The sequence below is a fragment of the Podarcis gaigeae genome, assembly GCF_964106915.1.
Source record: "Podarcis gaigeae genome assembly, chromosome: 6".
NCBI classification, from domain to species: Eukaryota; Metazoa; Chordata; class Lepidosauria; order Squamata; family Lacertidae; genus Podarcis; species Podarcis gaigeae.
In genome coordinates this window covers 38,717,560-38,731,910 of record NC_139682.1, presented here as the reverse complement: position 1 = coordinate 38,731,910, position 14,351 = coordinate 38,717,560, and the positions used below count along the sequence as shown (strand labels likewise).

The 14,351-nt window shown below is 43.7% G+C and overlaps 1 protein-coding gene across 2 annotated transcripts in view; it reads right to left on the bottom strand.

Moving 5' to 3' along the window:
• Positions 1-14,351, bottom strand: part of PLXNA2 (plexin A2) — a 415,423-nt gene that overhangs the window by 154,368 nt on the left and 246,704 nt on the right. For both annotated transcript variants that reach the window (XM_083745460.1, XM_083745461.1), the window contains exons 6-9: positions 11,525-11,648; positions 9,182-9,335; positions 7,421-7,517; positions 3,892-4,006 (exon numbers count right to left, since the gene is read on the bottom strand). In XM_083745460.1, coding sequence (XP_083601586.1) covers positions 3,892-4,006; positions 7,421-7,517; positions 9,182-9,335; positions 11,525-11,648 — 490 coding nt within the window. The remainder of the gene's footprint in view (positions 1-3,891; positions 4,007-7,420; positions 7,518-9,181; positions 9,336-11,524; positions 11,649-14,351) is intronic.

Sequence of the window (14,351 nt, the reverse complement as noted above, 5' to 3'; positions counted from 1 at the left end):
TAGATTTCCAGCTGTGCCACTCATTCGCTTCCTTTTCCTGGTCTAGACAAATCCTGTTTCTCTCCCTCCCTCCCTCCCACTGGGGGTAGTAAGAGCAACCTCCAAAAGAGGGGAACTTCGAAATCACTGCCTTCAAAGTGCAGAAACCGAATTCCAAAGTTGAGCAAAGGGAATGCAGGCAACCTCACCAGATAGGAAGGAAAATCCATCCTCACTAGAGCACAGGAAAAATAAAAGATAACAGCTCCCTCTTGCCAAGTTTGGAAAGATGCTTCTTCCTTTTGTATCAAGCTATTTAAAGCTTTTGCTTTGTCTCCAGAGTTGAGAACCCCTTGAGTGTCTTCTCTCACTTCTGATGAAACACTTAAAAGTTCAAACACTATAAGCCACCTGGTGTCACTTTTGGTTAAAGGCAGAAGCGAGGCAGTGGTGGCTTCCAATCATGTATGCCTGTCTGTTGCCAAGCCCTGCTCATGTATATACATATATTATGTCTAGTTTTATATTACCTATTTCCTGGCATCTTCTCTAACCTGGAAGGCACACATGTTGTTTCAGCTTGATGCTTTTTTTGTTGATGCAGCAGGGAGCATCATTACTTGATAAGAAGAAAGGAAACTTGATGGTCCCTTTTATTGCTGAACATTTTTCCCCTCTTCAATCTCATTTCCTTGCTGGTCAGGCTCCATCTTTATGAGGCTGAATGACAAAGCGTGTTCTCCCTAACAGAGAGCACGTGTTGCGGTTGGGGGAACAGGCCACCCTGGCATGATTAGGCAAATTTGGTAAAGCCCAGCCTTTAAGAGGTTAACCGGCTTGCTGGGGACTTTTGATGACGTTAATTTGGAGGAGGGGGCAGAGGCTTTAAATATAGGGGCCAAACGAAGGGACGTCCTCTTGGCCGTTTCGGACTGGATCACCCGCCCTCCCTCCCTTTAATTAGGGTGGTCTTGCTTAGTTGACCTTGCTATGCCTGTCATGAGGTCGTTCGCCTTGGTGCGGGGGCCTGGTAGGAATTTTGCCATTTGGCTGATTGGCTGGTGCCATTTGGTTTTTGCCTACTGCGTAGCAAATCGTCACAACTTGTAAGGTTGGCGGTTAGGCATTGGTTAATTGGTGCTTGGAGGGGTAAGTGCCTACCCCTCCAAATGAGGTGAAAGGGAATTCCGTTAAAGGAATCCAGGGGCTTGCCATTCTTTGTCCTTGTCCGTGGAGCCAGACTCGGGCCATGCAAGCCCCACCGGAACATGAGGGTGAGAGGTGAGGGTCTGTGCCCCAGCTTCATTTTCTCACCCAATACTTGTTTCCCACGCTGGCTTCCGGTGGGGTCCGGAAGGGACCAGCTCTGTCCTTGGGGGGCAAGGACAGATAGTCATAACCAATGCCTAAGCAACCACTCACAAAATTTGTATTTGAATAAAGTTGTGGCCAAAATTATGCCAAAAACCTTAAACAAAAATTGAAGTGTGAAGTGTGAATTATTCGGTGGGTGGCACTGTGGGACTCAACACGCAACCACTTATTCCTGTTTGCAATGTCAAATATATGTGAGGTTTTCAACCAAAATGTAGACGCTCTCCACCTCCAATGTTTTAAAAATGCTGATGGCTTAATGTTCTTAATGTCAGAAGGAAAATGAAAGTGTTCCCTTGATCTCATGGATAGTATCCTGTCCCTCATTCCTCCCTCAAATACTCACTCTTCTCAGCTAGAAGGGTATAGCACTTCTTCAGCACAGCCCTCAAATAATCTCCATCCATAACAAGACCTGAACATCATTACTCTAAGACCTACAAAACGGGCCCTTTCAGGTTCAATTGCTTTCGGCCAGAGAATGACCAACAACTCAAAAGATCATGCAGCTGCCAAATTTCAATGAGACACTTTCCCTAATAACTAGAACAACCTGTGAATCTCAGTTCCAGCATCAGGACCTGACATCCTTTGGCAGCTGATAGGGCCTCAGATCTCTAGCAAAACCCAACACTAATGCTTAGACCCTCTGAGTATGTCGGGATTAAGGGATAAACTAGGAAGTAGAACTGAAGAGTAAGCCAGAAGTCAGGACTGAAGAGCAACTAAATAATAAAGGAACAATCAAATGATCAGGAAGATCTTGTTGCCTGGGAAAAACTATTGGGAATAAGAAGGTGCCTCAGGTGCCTCCTGTCCAGGAGGTTCCACTAGTCAGCTTTGGAGGGATCAGTCTTGGGGCAGAGTATACTAAACTACCTTAGGCAGATGCTGCAATGTGAAGTTCAGTAGCCTGCCACGTGGGGCAGCTGCACAGAGACCCAAAGGTTAAGCATGGTAGCTCTTAAAACTGTTAGCAATTATAAGTCATAACTGCCTTTAAAAAGAATCTTATATTTATCATGCTTTAATTTTCACTCTTTCTCAGCAGCCTCAGAAGCCTGTTAGGCCAAAAGCTGGTACAGATAGACAGGTGATAGATAGAGTTTGTTCCCACCATATTACTAGCAAACAGATGAGAGGGGAGCTTCCTCTTAGAGGAGGACATGCTTGGTTGAGCTGGTGTGCCTGAGTATGCTATTCCCTGCAGCAAGGATAGCCACCTGGCTGCACTTTTTCTCTTGCCCTTTACTCAGCCCCTTCTTAGGGGCAAAGGATGCTGCCTTATATGGGGTCAGGCCATTGATATTGACTAGCAGGGGCTCTTCAAGGACCCAGTCCTACCTGGAAATGCCAGAGATGGAACCAGGGACCTTCTGCATGCAAAGCAGAGGCTCAGCCACTCAGCTATGGCCCTTCCCTATAAATGTGGGAGCAGACCTTCAAACCTGTGCTTCAGGGTGTTCATGTTTGCGATTACCTAGTTTCAGCCTAGAGACAAACAGCAGATATCCATAACATGAATCCACACCACTACAGTTGTACCATGGGTCCTGAATGCCTTGGTACTCAGACATTTTGGCTCCCAAACGCCGCAAACCCAGAAGTGAGTGTTCTGGTTTGTGAACGTTCTTTGGAACCCTAACATCTGATGGGGCTTCTGTGGCTTCCAATTGGCTGCAGGAGCTTTCTGAAGCAAATCAGAAGCCGCACTTTTGTTTCCAAATGTTTTGGAAGTCGAATGGACTTCCGGAACGGATTCTGCTCGACTTCCAAGGTACAACTGTATTCACAAGTATGTTTATATTTACAGATAGGTTAGTACATTTGGGTTAACATCAATCACAATTCAAGTAAAAACATTGATAAGAAACAATGCATCTAAAATTTCTCTCCATCGCTCACAGAAGATGAAGCATACAACAGTTTTACCTTCTCTCTAAACTACTCTGCACCAATTACTCTGTAAAGCCTGTTATTGCCAGTTCTGTGACTGAGCTATCATGTCAGAAGTACACATTGTAAACATATATGCACTGCATGGTTGTGACAATTCATGTAAAGTGGTGGAATCCTGCCAGCTATGAATGGATAAACCCCATTTATTTCTCTGAGATTTATGCTTGAATAAGCAGATGGTACATTGCTACCTAAAGTTACAGAACCCAATTTTTGCTAGAATAGAAGATGATAGGGATCATTATCTTTTGCATCAATCAAATAGGTGCTATTTACCATGCTTCCAATAGAGAGAATTTTTCACAAGCCTTCTGCTTATAAATATACATCCATCTTTGACTTGAGTCATGCTATGCACCTGAGTAGTTCCGCACCTTCCATTTACTTTTAGCCCGCCTACCCCTGGTGCTGAAATGAGCTCATCAACCAAACTACTCACCTTTACTTTTCACCTTGGGAAATCTTGAGACTTTTTTTCAGGGGTGGGGATGGAAGGAGGGGGGAAAGAGTCAGGCACCATCATGAAGATAACATCTAAGAACAGCACTCAAAGGTGCTCTTTAAACCCAGTATTCATACCTCAGAGACATTGATCCTCCCCTCTTGAAACGAACACGTTGTGGGATCATGAGTGCAGAGGTTTCGATATTTACACCAGTGGCAACGAAAAGCACTGTTCACACAAGACAGGCACCTGCCAAGAAAGGAATAAAGGACCTCTAGGTTTCAGTCTGGGCAAATGTGTTTATTATTGACAAATGTATAATTATTACCGAAGAGCCAGTTAATGATACTATTGACATATCCACAAAATTTATGGATGATAGAAAACATTTACACATTTGGTTAACATAATTAACCCTTAAATATGATTTACTAGGTGAATATTTATTACATTCTTGTGTCCATGATATTGCCAGTTTTGTGCCTTTTTCATTTTTAATGTCAGCCTTGACTGCCAAATGTCTTTCTTCCTTGCTTCTAGCAAGTGTCAAAATTTAAAATCAACAGATGGGCAGTGGGATTGCAGAATAATGTGAAATTATCTAAATAAAACTTAAGAATTAAGAAAAAATAATGTTTCTGCACTGCAGGCCTATGCTGACAGGCCTACGCCAATGATAGGAAGCAATAGTAATACAGTGGTAGCTCAGTTTAAAAACAGCCCTGTTTACGAACAATTAGGTTTACGAACTCTGTAAAACTGGAAGTAATGTCCTGGCTTGCGAACTTTACCTGGTCTATGAACGGAATACGAACAGTGGAAGGGCACTGGCAGTGGGAGGCCTCATTAGGGAAAGCGAGCCTCGGTTTAAGAACGGTTTCGGTTTAACAACGGACTTCTGGAACAGATTAAGTTCGCAAACCGCAGAACCACTGTTCTTAGCATTTATATTGCACTTTCTAAGTGTTCTAAGTGCTTCACATACATAATCTCAATAAACATTACAACAACACAGTAAGGTAGGTTAGTATTATTATCTCCATACTGCAGTGCAGGACTGAGTCAGAGGGAATAGCGACTTGCCTAAGGCATCCTAGTGTGTTCAACCTCTGATCCATGACTACTGGTTTTGTACAGTAAATTGCAATTTCAAGGCTAGCCTTCATGTGATAGCTACCTCTGCACATAGAAAAAGGAAAACCATGCCAAAATAATTTGAGTCAAATTATTTTTGGCCCGCAATGACTATCTTCCCTTCCTTTAACTTTGCAGAGCTGAGGTTTGCATAACTCAACTGGTCAATGCAAAATTAAGCGTGGTCAATTTCACTGTTTGTGTATTGAGGGTTTTTCCTCTACTGTTGTAGTATCAGAGCTGAAAGTTTACAATGTGGCCAAATGGTTTGGAATACAATTAAGTATTCACACAGAGGGAAAAAATAATTCTGTCCCAGGTCTCTGCTGGTGGCAGATTGGTATAAATTTGCCTTCTGTCTTGAGAGTTACAGGTTTCATGTAGCTCCAGATGGGCATTGTGCTGGCAAGCCACATACCTGGAAAGTTTCTGTCTATAACTGGTATGTGACAGCACGAGCAATAGTTTAATGCCATCTAGTGGGTCAGCTAGAGCTCAAGCAAAGACAGCTATGATTGCTTCAGAATCTGCCCAGGGCTTTGGTTAGCCTCTGCAATGCATGCAATTTTTCTTTGCCTGTCACTGAGATGGTGTTTTTATCCAATTTTTGCCTTGGGATATTTTGAGAGCAGCTGCTCCCAAAGGGACAAACTTCTAAACAGCATTTGAATCATGAGCATTTCTGCTTCTAGCACACAGAAGAGCCATTTCTTCTATTTCTAATAATAAACGTGGGAGAAAAGGGAGAAGTTTATATTTTCAGAGGCCAACAGCATCTGTGTGGTGTAATAGTTCAATTCCTCATGCTAATTTCCCCATTTCATGGCACTGAAACCTTTGGTTCTGTTTTCCCATAGCAAGCAATGGCAATGGAACAGACAATGAGAGGTTGTTTCTTTTAGGCCAGTATGGACAGGCAGATATTTTTAATGTCAGCATGATCTATTAGTCTCTCTGTTACCACTGAGAAAACTAATCTAATCTAAAAAGCTAATATGAGTTATGAGGAATTTCACCACCTCACAAACAGAAGATACTTCAATGCCAAGCTAGAGAGTGTGGGCAGCTCCCTCCACCCCACCCCTTACTGTGCTAAAACACACATTAACCATCTTCTTCCATCTTATATTCTCAATTGTAATTGCCTTTTGATTCCTCTGTAATGACCTTAATAGCTAAGGAAGCTTATTCTAATCATACAAATGCAAATCTGAGTGGGGTAGGAATATTAAGCAGTATGAGCATATTTAATTACTCATTTATTTGACCCATTTCTCTCCCCCTTTCTCAGATTGGCAAGGATCTGTGTGGCACCTGCTTTTCAGCTCCCATTTCCAGGATCGAAATGCAGCTTTCTTCACTTAGCATATCAGTTCTAAGATGAAGCGTTGGCTATTCCCATTGTCAAACATGAACATGCCTGTTTCCAGTGCCAGCAGCTCCATTAGGGCAAATGGGGCTCTGCCTCACTAACCTCACTGTGTTGTCAGCCATCCCTTACCTGCCTGCCTTCTCACAACCACTGGCTGTCAGCTTCCTTTTCCTTAGTCTCAGTGGTGCCCTAGGAGAATGGGGGCAAAACTCTGCTTGCCATTGGCTCTTTCTCTACCTGCTGTTGGCCTCTTTGTCTTCCGCTGCAGCAGTCTGGAATTTCAGTTTGGATTTTCCCCCTCATGACTCCCACCACTCTCCCAGTTTAGGACAGCTTTTGTTTCATAGAATTCCTGCTTCCCTGCCAGCTTGACCACTTTCCCAACAATTAGTTATGCTAAGTTTATGGCATCACTTTGGACGCCTGGATGACAAGCCTAGCTTGCTCTAATATCACGGGTGAGCAGTCATTCTGATGAACCGCTCACCTCTTTTGGGGAGAGATGGATTAACATCAAGCTTGTGGGTTACAGTAATTAAGGAAAGCAAGACTTGGGTTCAGGATCTTCAAAACCAACAGCTAGTATATAAGGGCTTAACATGAGACATATCAATAGTTGCACAAGCAGAATACCACAAAATTTGATTTATTGGTTTTATTTATTTTGTCTGTTTACAGAACCGCCTCCCTCACAAAAATGCTTGAGGCAGCTTATAATGATTTACACCTTCATGCTATGAGAATGTTATATTGGCCTGTCATTAGTATCTAATCATTTCTATACTTCCATTAGTGACAAGATAATCAAGTTGTGCTTATAATATATGGGTGCAACTAAAAATAAATAAATAGCTTTCCTGACACACTCGAGAAGTAATTGTTCTGCCTAGTGTAGATGGTGGTGGATATTGTTGCCAGGGCACCTTTATCCATCTTATCTTGGTCTTCAAGTCTAATGTTTGACACAGGCTGCAATCTTATACTCACCTACCTAGGAGTAAGCCCCACAGAACCCAATGGGGCTTGTTTCTGAATAGATACAGATATACACACAGAGACTTTTCCTGTGCTGAGAAACCTTTATAGTACAGATCTAGCATTATTGCTAAAGCCTTCAGGTTCTGATAGATAAGGAAGAACAAGAAAGGGTGTCTTACAGCTGGTGGGCACTGCAGTTGTAGAACTTGAACTCTGTGCTGACAAACATCTTGCCTGTCTCTCTGGATTTCAGAAGCAGCTCTATCCCAAACCAATCTGGAGAAAGAAAGAGTAGATAATTGAAACATAATGATATAATATTTCAGATTCCTCATATATCATTCAGTATCTTTGGGGCATCTTTCCTCCATTTTCCTGTACTTGAGTTGCAAGCAAGTTTGCTTCCCCACAACTCCAGTGAGATCTTTGCAACTTTTTCTTTCTAACTTGGGTGTGGCAAACATAATTCAGAGCTTCAAAGCCAAACAGAAGGCTTTTATCTTCAGCTGTGACAGTGTGCAGTGACCTGCCTCCTGCTCTAAGAGGATACTGGGTCACATCCCACTGGTGCTTTAGCACTGGATCCCTAATGCCTTCCAGATACTGGTAAATGGCACTCTTCTGAACAATAAAACCTTAAAACGACTGAACTGTGCATACCTAAGAAACCACTTCTTCTCTTGTGTCCTGTCACCATCTCTCAAGGCCTGATACTCACATGGGGAAGGGCTGTGGCTCAGTCGTAGAGCATCTGTGTTGCATGCAGTGGGTCCCTGGCATTTCCAGAAAGGTCTGGGGATGTGTGTTTTTTTGTCTGAAACCCCGGAGTGCCACCGATAGTCAGTGGGGGCAATACTGAACTAGATGGACCAATGATCTGACTTGGTATAAGACAGCCTTCCTATCCACTAGGGCTATGTGAGAAGCAGAGGGCCATGCAGAAGAATACCAGGCTGCACCTTTTCTACATGATAACTCAGTTTCCCCAGGATATTGCTGACAAGACAGGTTGCACTGCTGCATGGTCCAGGGGCTTCTCATGTTATCCCAATGCTGTAAGAAGTGCCATTGATGCTGAAACTCCCACAACATTGGGATAACACAAATACCGTGCCTAAGACTGACAGGTCATGCTTTCCTGATTATTTCACATACGTTCCAGGTACTTATTAGAAGGATATGAACAAAGGTGTGCATAATGCTTCCAATACTTTATGGAAATGTATTCCTCTAATGGCTCCAAAGTCAGCATTAAAGGAGGAGGAGATGAAATCATCAGAAAAATGAATATGCTAGTTGAACTGCAACAGGAGTTTGTGCTGAGCCCTGTTCAGAACTTTCAGGGCTGCCTGGATTTATGTGCATATTCATTAAGTGTTTTCTGCATATAAAACAGATAAGAAGAAAGTATGGATATTTGGAAATCAGCCAATGAGAAAACAAGTTTGAAACAATGAGCTGTTTGGTAACTGTGTATGTCAGAGAGAGTTTGACAGCCACGGCATTAGCAAAGCAACAGCCCAAAAATTAGAAGACTTCTCCACCCACTCACGGTGACTGAGTCATACTTCAGAGTGTGAGTAACACCCACACTACCTCCTTTCTGGCCCGCCTCAGATAACAAAAGACTGAGACCCCTAGTGATGCAGAGCCCAGAAAGCAGATGGCTTGGAGACTGACTTTTAAATTTGTGTGGTACATAAATTTGGGTAGAATTACTGGGATGCCAGGTTTGTGGATGATATCCCTTTCTTGCCTGCTCTTGGGAAAAATAACTTTATTTACACATTACTGCAGGGGAAGGCAGGAGTGCAGGCCTAAATCTAAATCTAGTCAAGCCCGCCAGCCATCCAGCTGCTGTCCTTTTGTGCCACAAATTCCTGCAGTGTGTACGATGGGTTGCCTGCCTATATTGTACCTCAAATCATAAGCCAGCTCACCTTGGTCCACAGGTATGGCAGGAACATCTTTTGATGCTGGTGAAATGCATACAATTTGGTTGCCCAAAACTTGGCCTTCAACTTCAGTGAGGTTTCCAAATACGCAAGTGATACCAGTCGACAGGTCAGGTGCGTCTCTCACCAGCAAGCTGAGCTACAACGAAACAAAACAAAACCAAAAAGCAGAAAGGGAAAGAGATCACCACCTGTCATTGCATAAGAGAGAAGGGAAAGGAAAGTGGAGCATTTAGTCTCTTTCTTTCTCAAAGAGATGAGAAGCAAAGATGCACGCTGCTCTTCAACTGTTTCCAAAATCACTAGTTAACATCTAGTTGCTCCACAGACCTGAAGAGTCATAATACCAGGAGGTAGAGGTGAAATTGACTATTTTCTCACAGCCTAACAGTTCAAATCTTTTAATAAAATCACAAGCACCTCAGGTTTCAACCAGGGGAACTTGCCATTTGAAAATATAATGAGGTTATATTTTCCATTCAAAATGAGTGATTGTTCAGCCAATCATATCTGCTTAGGGCCTATTCCCATTAACCGCTCAGGTCCCAGTGTACAACAAGCACATTTTTGTTGGCCAACCACTGGTGACACACAGCAAGGTTATAGAACAGATGCCAATGCTACACGCAGAACTCAGCAAGGATTGGTTCTTTAACCACTAGTGGGAACACTCCAGAAGCCAAACTCACAGTGGCCTGTAAAAAGACAATTATCACTGAGTTGCATGCTGCTGCTTCAGAGCTATAGCACCAGCAGCTGAACGTGAACAGAGAATGATTTGAACTGCAGCTTCCACCCTCTGAGAGGGTTATGGAGTAGCCTTTATAACTCTATAACAGGCAATACTAAGCATGATTTTAAAATCAATGTCATAGCTGATGTAGGGTTTCTTTTTCTTTTTTTGCCATACAGAGTAAGTAACCTTACAGCATCCATCTTCTCACAATTCTAAGTTGAAAAGATATTAGAGCTTTGCACTGCCCACCCCACTGCTTGGAGGGTAGGGATTGCAAAAGGGCTTCTTCTTTTTGGCTACTATGCAGCCTTTGCGTGTCGAGGTTCCCAGGTCCACCCCAATAACTCACACATCACACAGAATTTTTGTTTAAGGTTTTTGGCATAATTTTGGCCACAACTTTATTAAAATACAAATTTGTGAGTGGTTGCTTAGGCATTGGTTGCGACTATCTGCCCCCACCATGGGGGACAGACTGACATTCCGCACGTTGCGAAAGTCAGAATGGGGGTTACGCGGAGCAGGGAACCTGCCCTCACCCCAAATGCAACCAGGCATTGGTTGCGACTATCTGCCCCCACCATGGGGGACAGACTGACATTCTGCACGATGCGAAAGTCAGAATGGGGGAATACACTTGGGGGTTACGTGGAGCAGGGAACCTGCCCTCACCCCAAATGCAACCAGGAGCTCATTGCTATGGCCCGAGCCCCCTTGACAGAGTGGACAAGCAATAGTTAGCCCCCAATTCCTTTAACGGAATCCCTTGCAGCAGCAGCATTAGAGGGGCAGGCACAGCCAATCCATGCCCCTCAACCAACCAAACCATAAACCAATGCCTAACCGCAACCTTACAAGTTGTGACGATTTGCTACGCAGTAGGCAAAAACCAAATGGCCCCAGCCAATCAGCCAGATGGACAAAATTCCTACCAGGCCCCCGCTCCAAAGCAGACGACCCGATGACAGGCATAGCAAGGTCAAAGCGAACAACCCTATTCTAGGGAGGGAGGGACGGGCAATCCGCTGCATGAGCGAAAAGAGGAAGCCCTAGCCTCGTGCAAGGAGTTTTAGCATTTCTGGCTGTCAATCAATAAATGGCAACATAAATTTCTTCCCAACAACAAGGGAAGCCCCAATCGCATCAGTGGCCAACGATCAGTTAGCCCGCCCCCAACTTTGGAGTGTCCTGGTGGCCCCCACCGCAACACGTGCTCTCCATGAAGGAGAACACGCTTTGCCAATGTGTGGTGGCTGGGGGTTGATGGGAGTTCTAATCTAAAATATCTGGTGGGGGTGGACTAGGTTAGCGAAGGCTGCTCTAGTAGGAAGTATAAAGCAAAATCATTCTTGTGCCATTTTCTTTGATGACACATCATGCTGCATATAATGATGCTGTATTTGGAGAGTTGTTGTTGTTGTATGTATGTATTTTTGAGGTTTTATATTCTAAACCACCCTGTGAACTTCAGGTGAAGAGCAGTATGGAAATTTAATAGTTAATTAATCAATAATACTCTAGTAGTACTTCAGAGAATAAACAAAGGAAATGCTCTTTAAACAAGCAAGCAACCACCCACCATGGCTACCTACCGGAAGGCTGTGCTCAGAAACCGGAATGCTGCTAGGTTGCACAATGATGCTCATGCATTGCTTGATGCTGGCTGCAAATCGATATGGCTCATCTGCCCTCTCACACTTGTCCCTCCGGGAACACCTGATATGAAAAGTACAGGGGAAGCAGATAAGGAAGACTCTCAAAATTTGGCCATATAGCCTTGTATTCAGCTAGTTCCAGCCATTCCCATCCACACAGCAATAAGATATTGAAAAACATTTTGCATACACTGGCCATACACCTACATTTCTGATAGAAATTTGCATAATTTGAATGTCTGTGTGTAGGAGGCCTAGTCCTATTGAAATGCCTTTCACCGGTCTACTGTGGGAGGAAAATAGGTTTTTGTTTTTTAGTTTAATGCACCACCTTCGTATTAATTAACGGACTTCATCACTGGTTCTGAAAGCCCACGTAACGTTCATTTCTCCAATTCACTCACGATTTAAACCCATCGCATCCTGTGTTAGTCTTTCCAATAGCTAGAAAAAGCATTATCAGTCAAGGCACAGATACCTCAGCTATGGGGAATCCAAATCTGGAATATCAGGGAGTGAAAATCAGCTGAAACCAGAATAATCTGTTGAATAAAGAGCAGGGTTAGCCAGTAAAGGGCCTTGTGGGCCATCTGGTCAATAAAGCAATTTTATTTGGCTCCCATTGACCCTAACAGATTTTAATCAAGGTTGTGCTTATAACCAAAATTGTTTTCAAAATGAGAGATAAGAGATATGCAACAGTTCGTGTTATAGCTGCATTTGCCTTTTATATATAATGTCCTAGGCATGCCTGAATGCTTGTGCTTCATCATCATGAAGCTTTTACTGCTACAGGGTGCTGATTTTACTATAGAGTCTGATCATTAGTAGACTGGCCTGTGTGTGTCGCTGGACCATTCTATGGAAAAAAAGAGCCACCTGAATAGAGAAACTGCCCAGCCCTGTTTTAGAAAAACCCCATATTCTAATTTATTTGGGCTTTGTTGCCTGGGGCTGAGAGTGGGCTAAAGAACACTTGCTATTTTTTTGCTAATAATAAAAAAAACCTATCTTGCCCATGAATATCAATGTCATGATAAATGTCTGAAAGAGGCTCAGGTGATGGTGAGCTAAGGGCAGTACTAGCCAACACTGTGCCCTCCAGATGTTGTTGAACTACAACTCCCATCAGCACCAGATAGGCCTTAGAACCTTCAGCTGAAAGCAGATATTATTTTTTTTAGATAAAGTTCCCATTTTAAAATTCTTCAAAAAGTCAGTTAACAGATGATAGTTCAGGCATGTATCCATAGCAGTGACCGGAGGATAAATGACCGCCGGGAGGAGCACAGAGAGAAGAAACACCATGTTGCATCTGCAGCAGCAGAACTGAACACCTTCATCTGCCTCAGCTGCAACAAAACATGTCTCTCCTTCATCAATTTCTACAGCCACACCAAGAGCTGCAACTGTCCAACAGCTTGACCTCACCCCCAAAGGCACACTCCTCCACTGTCTCCTGAGACAGACAGATGCCAGCAATGGAAACCTCTGATGATAAAATCTTTAAACAAAACAAGAACCAATCAAACAAAAAGATTCTCTTGGTTAAAGTCTAAAACTGAAGGAGACATGGATTTTGTATGCTAAGCAGTTGGAAACGGAGCCTCAGTTATGGAGAGTGAATAGCTAACACTCTGTGTCTGCTTGTGGCCCTTTTCTCTTTTTTTCTAAACATTAGAAAACTCTGCCACTCAGACTTAAAGAACCGAATGCCAGAGGAAGGCAAGAGCAGCGTGACACCTATGCTTTAGTTAAAAACAAAACCTGTGGCTAATTAATCTCCTTCCCAGAGAGGTGAAGGGGCTTGAAGCTTGAATTCCTCTCCCTCACACTGGAGACACTAGAGTTAAGGCCTGTTATCATGCCTGAGTCTCCCAGGCTCTCTCCTCCCCCCAACGCTCCTCTTTGAACAGAAGCCATTACGTGTCACAAGCTGAGTTATGAGCACTGCAGCTGGCATGTGTTGGACACCTGGCTCATCACCAAAGCCATTTCATCTGAGAAGGCCCCCAGAGCGGGCTGAAACTCTTGAGCTCCTATCAAAATGAAGAAAAATGGAGAGAAAAGGCTAATCGTCCCTCCATCTTTCCATTTTCTTCATCACGAGAGGCTAAGAGGTCATTGAGCACACTAAGAAACAACTTTGAGAAAGTGAGAAGAAGAAGGAGTGCTACTAAAGAAGCACCACGGATGCTGTAGTTCTGCCTGCAGTGCTATTCAGTGCAGCAGGGTAAATAACAAGGCACATGATGAGGATGGGGCAGGAGGCCCAGAACAAAAGGTGGCATTCATGGTTCATGGCCTTGTCTGGAAGAGGAAAGTAAAACAAATTTATCTGGAGGGGAATGGGGTCTGTTTTCATGCTCATTGCCCAGTTTCTTTTGAAGGAAAAGAGGAAGAAAAAAGAATTTTTCTAGGAAATTGGGGTGTAAGGCAGCGGCGTAGCGTGGGTTGTAAGCACCCGGGGCAATGCAAGTAATTTGCGCCCCCTAACCCGTGGATTTGCGCCCCCTAACCTGTGGATTTGCGCCCCCTAACCCGTGGATTTGCCCTAACCCCAGATGTTGCACCCGGTGCGGCCGCCCCCCCCTGCACCCCCCACGCTACGCCACTGGTGTAAGGTAACCATGCACTTTTCTTTTATTTTCTTTTACTTGGCTTATTTGAATTAGCTGGTACATTTCAGTCCCCACAGGTGAATGTGGCACAGAGAACCTTGATGGTGCCTGTTCTCAGCTGTTGCAAGACACTTCTACATTTT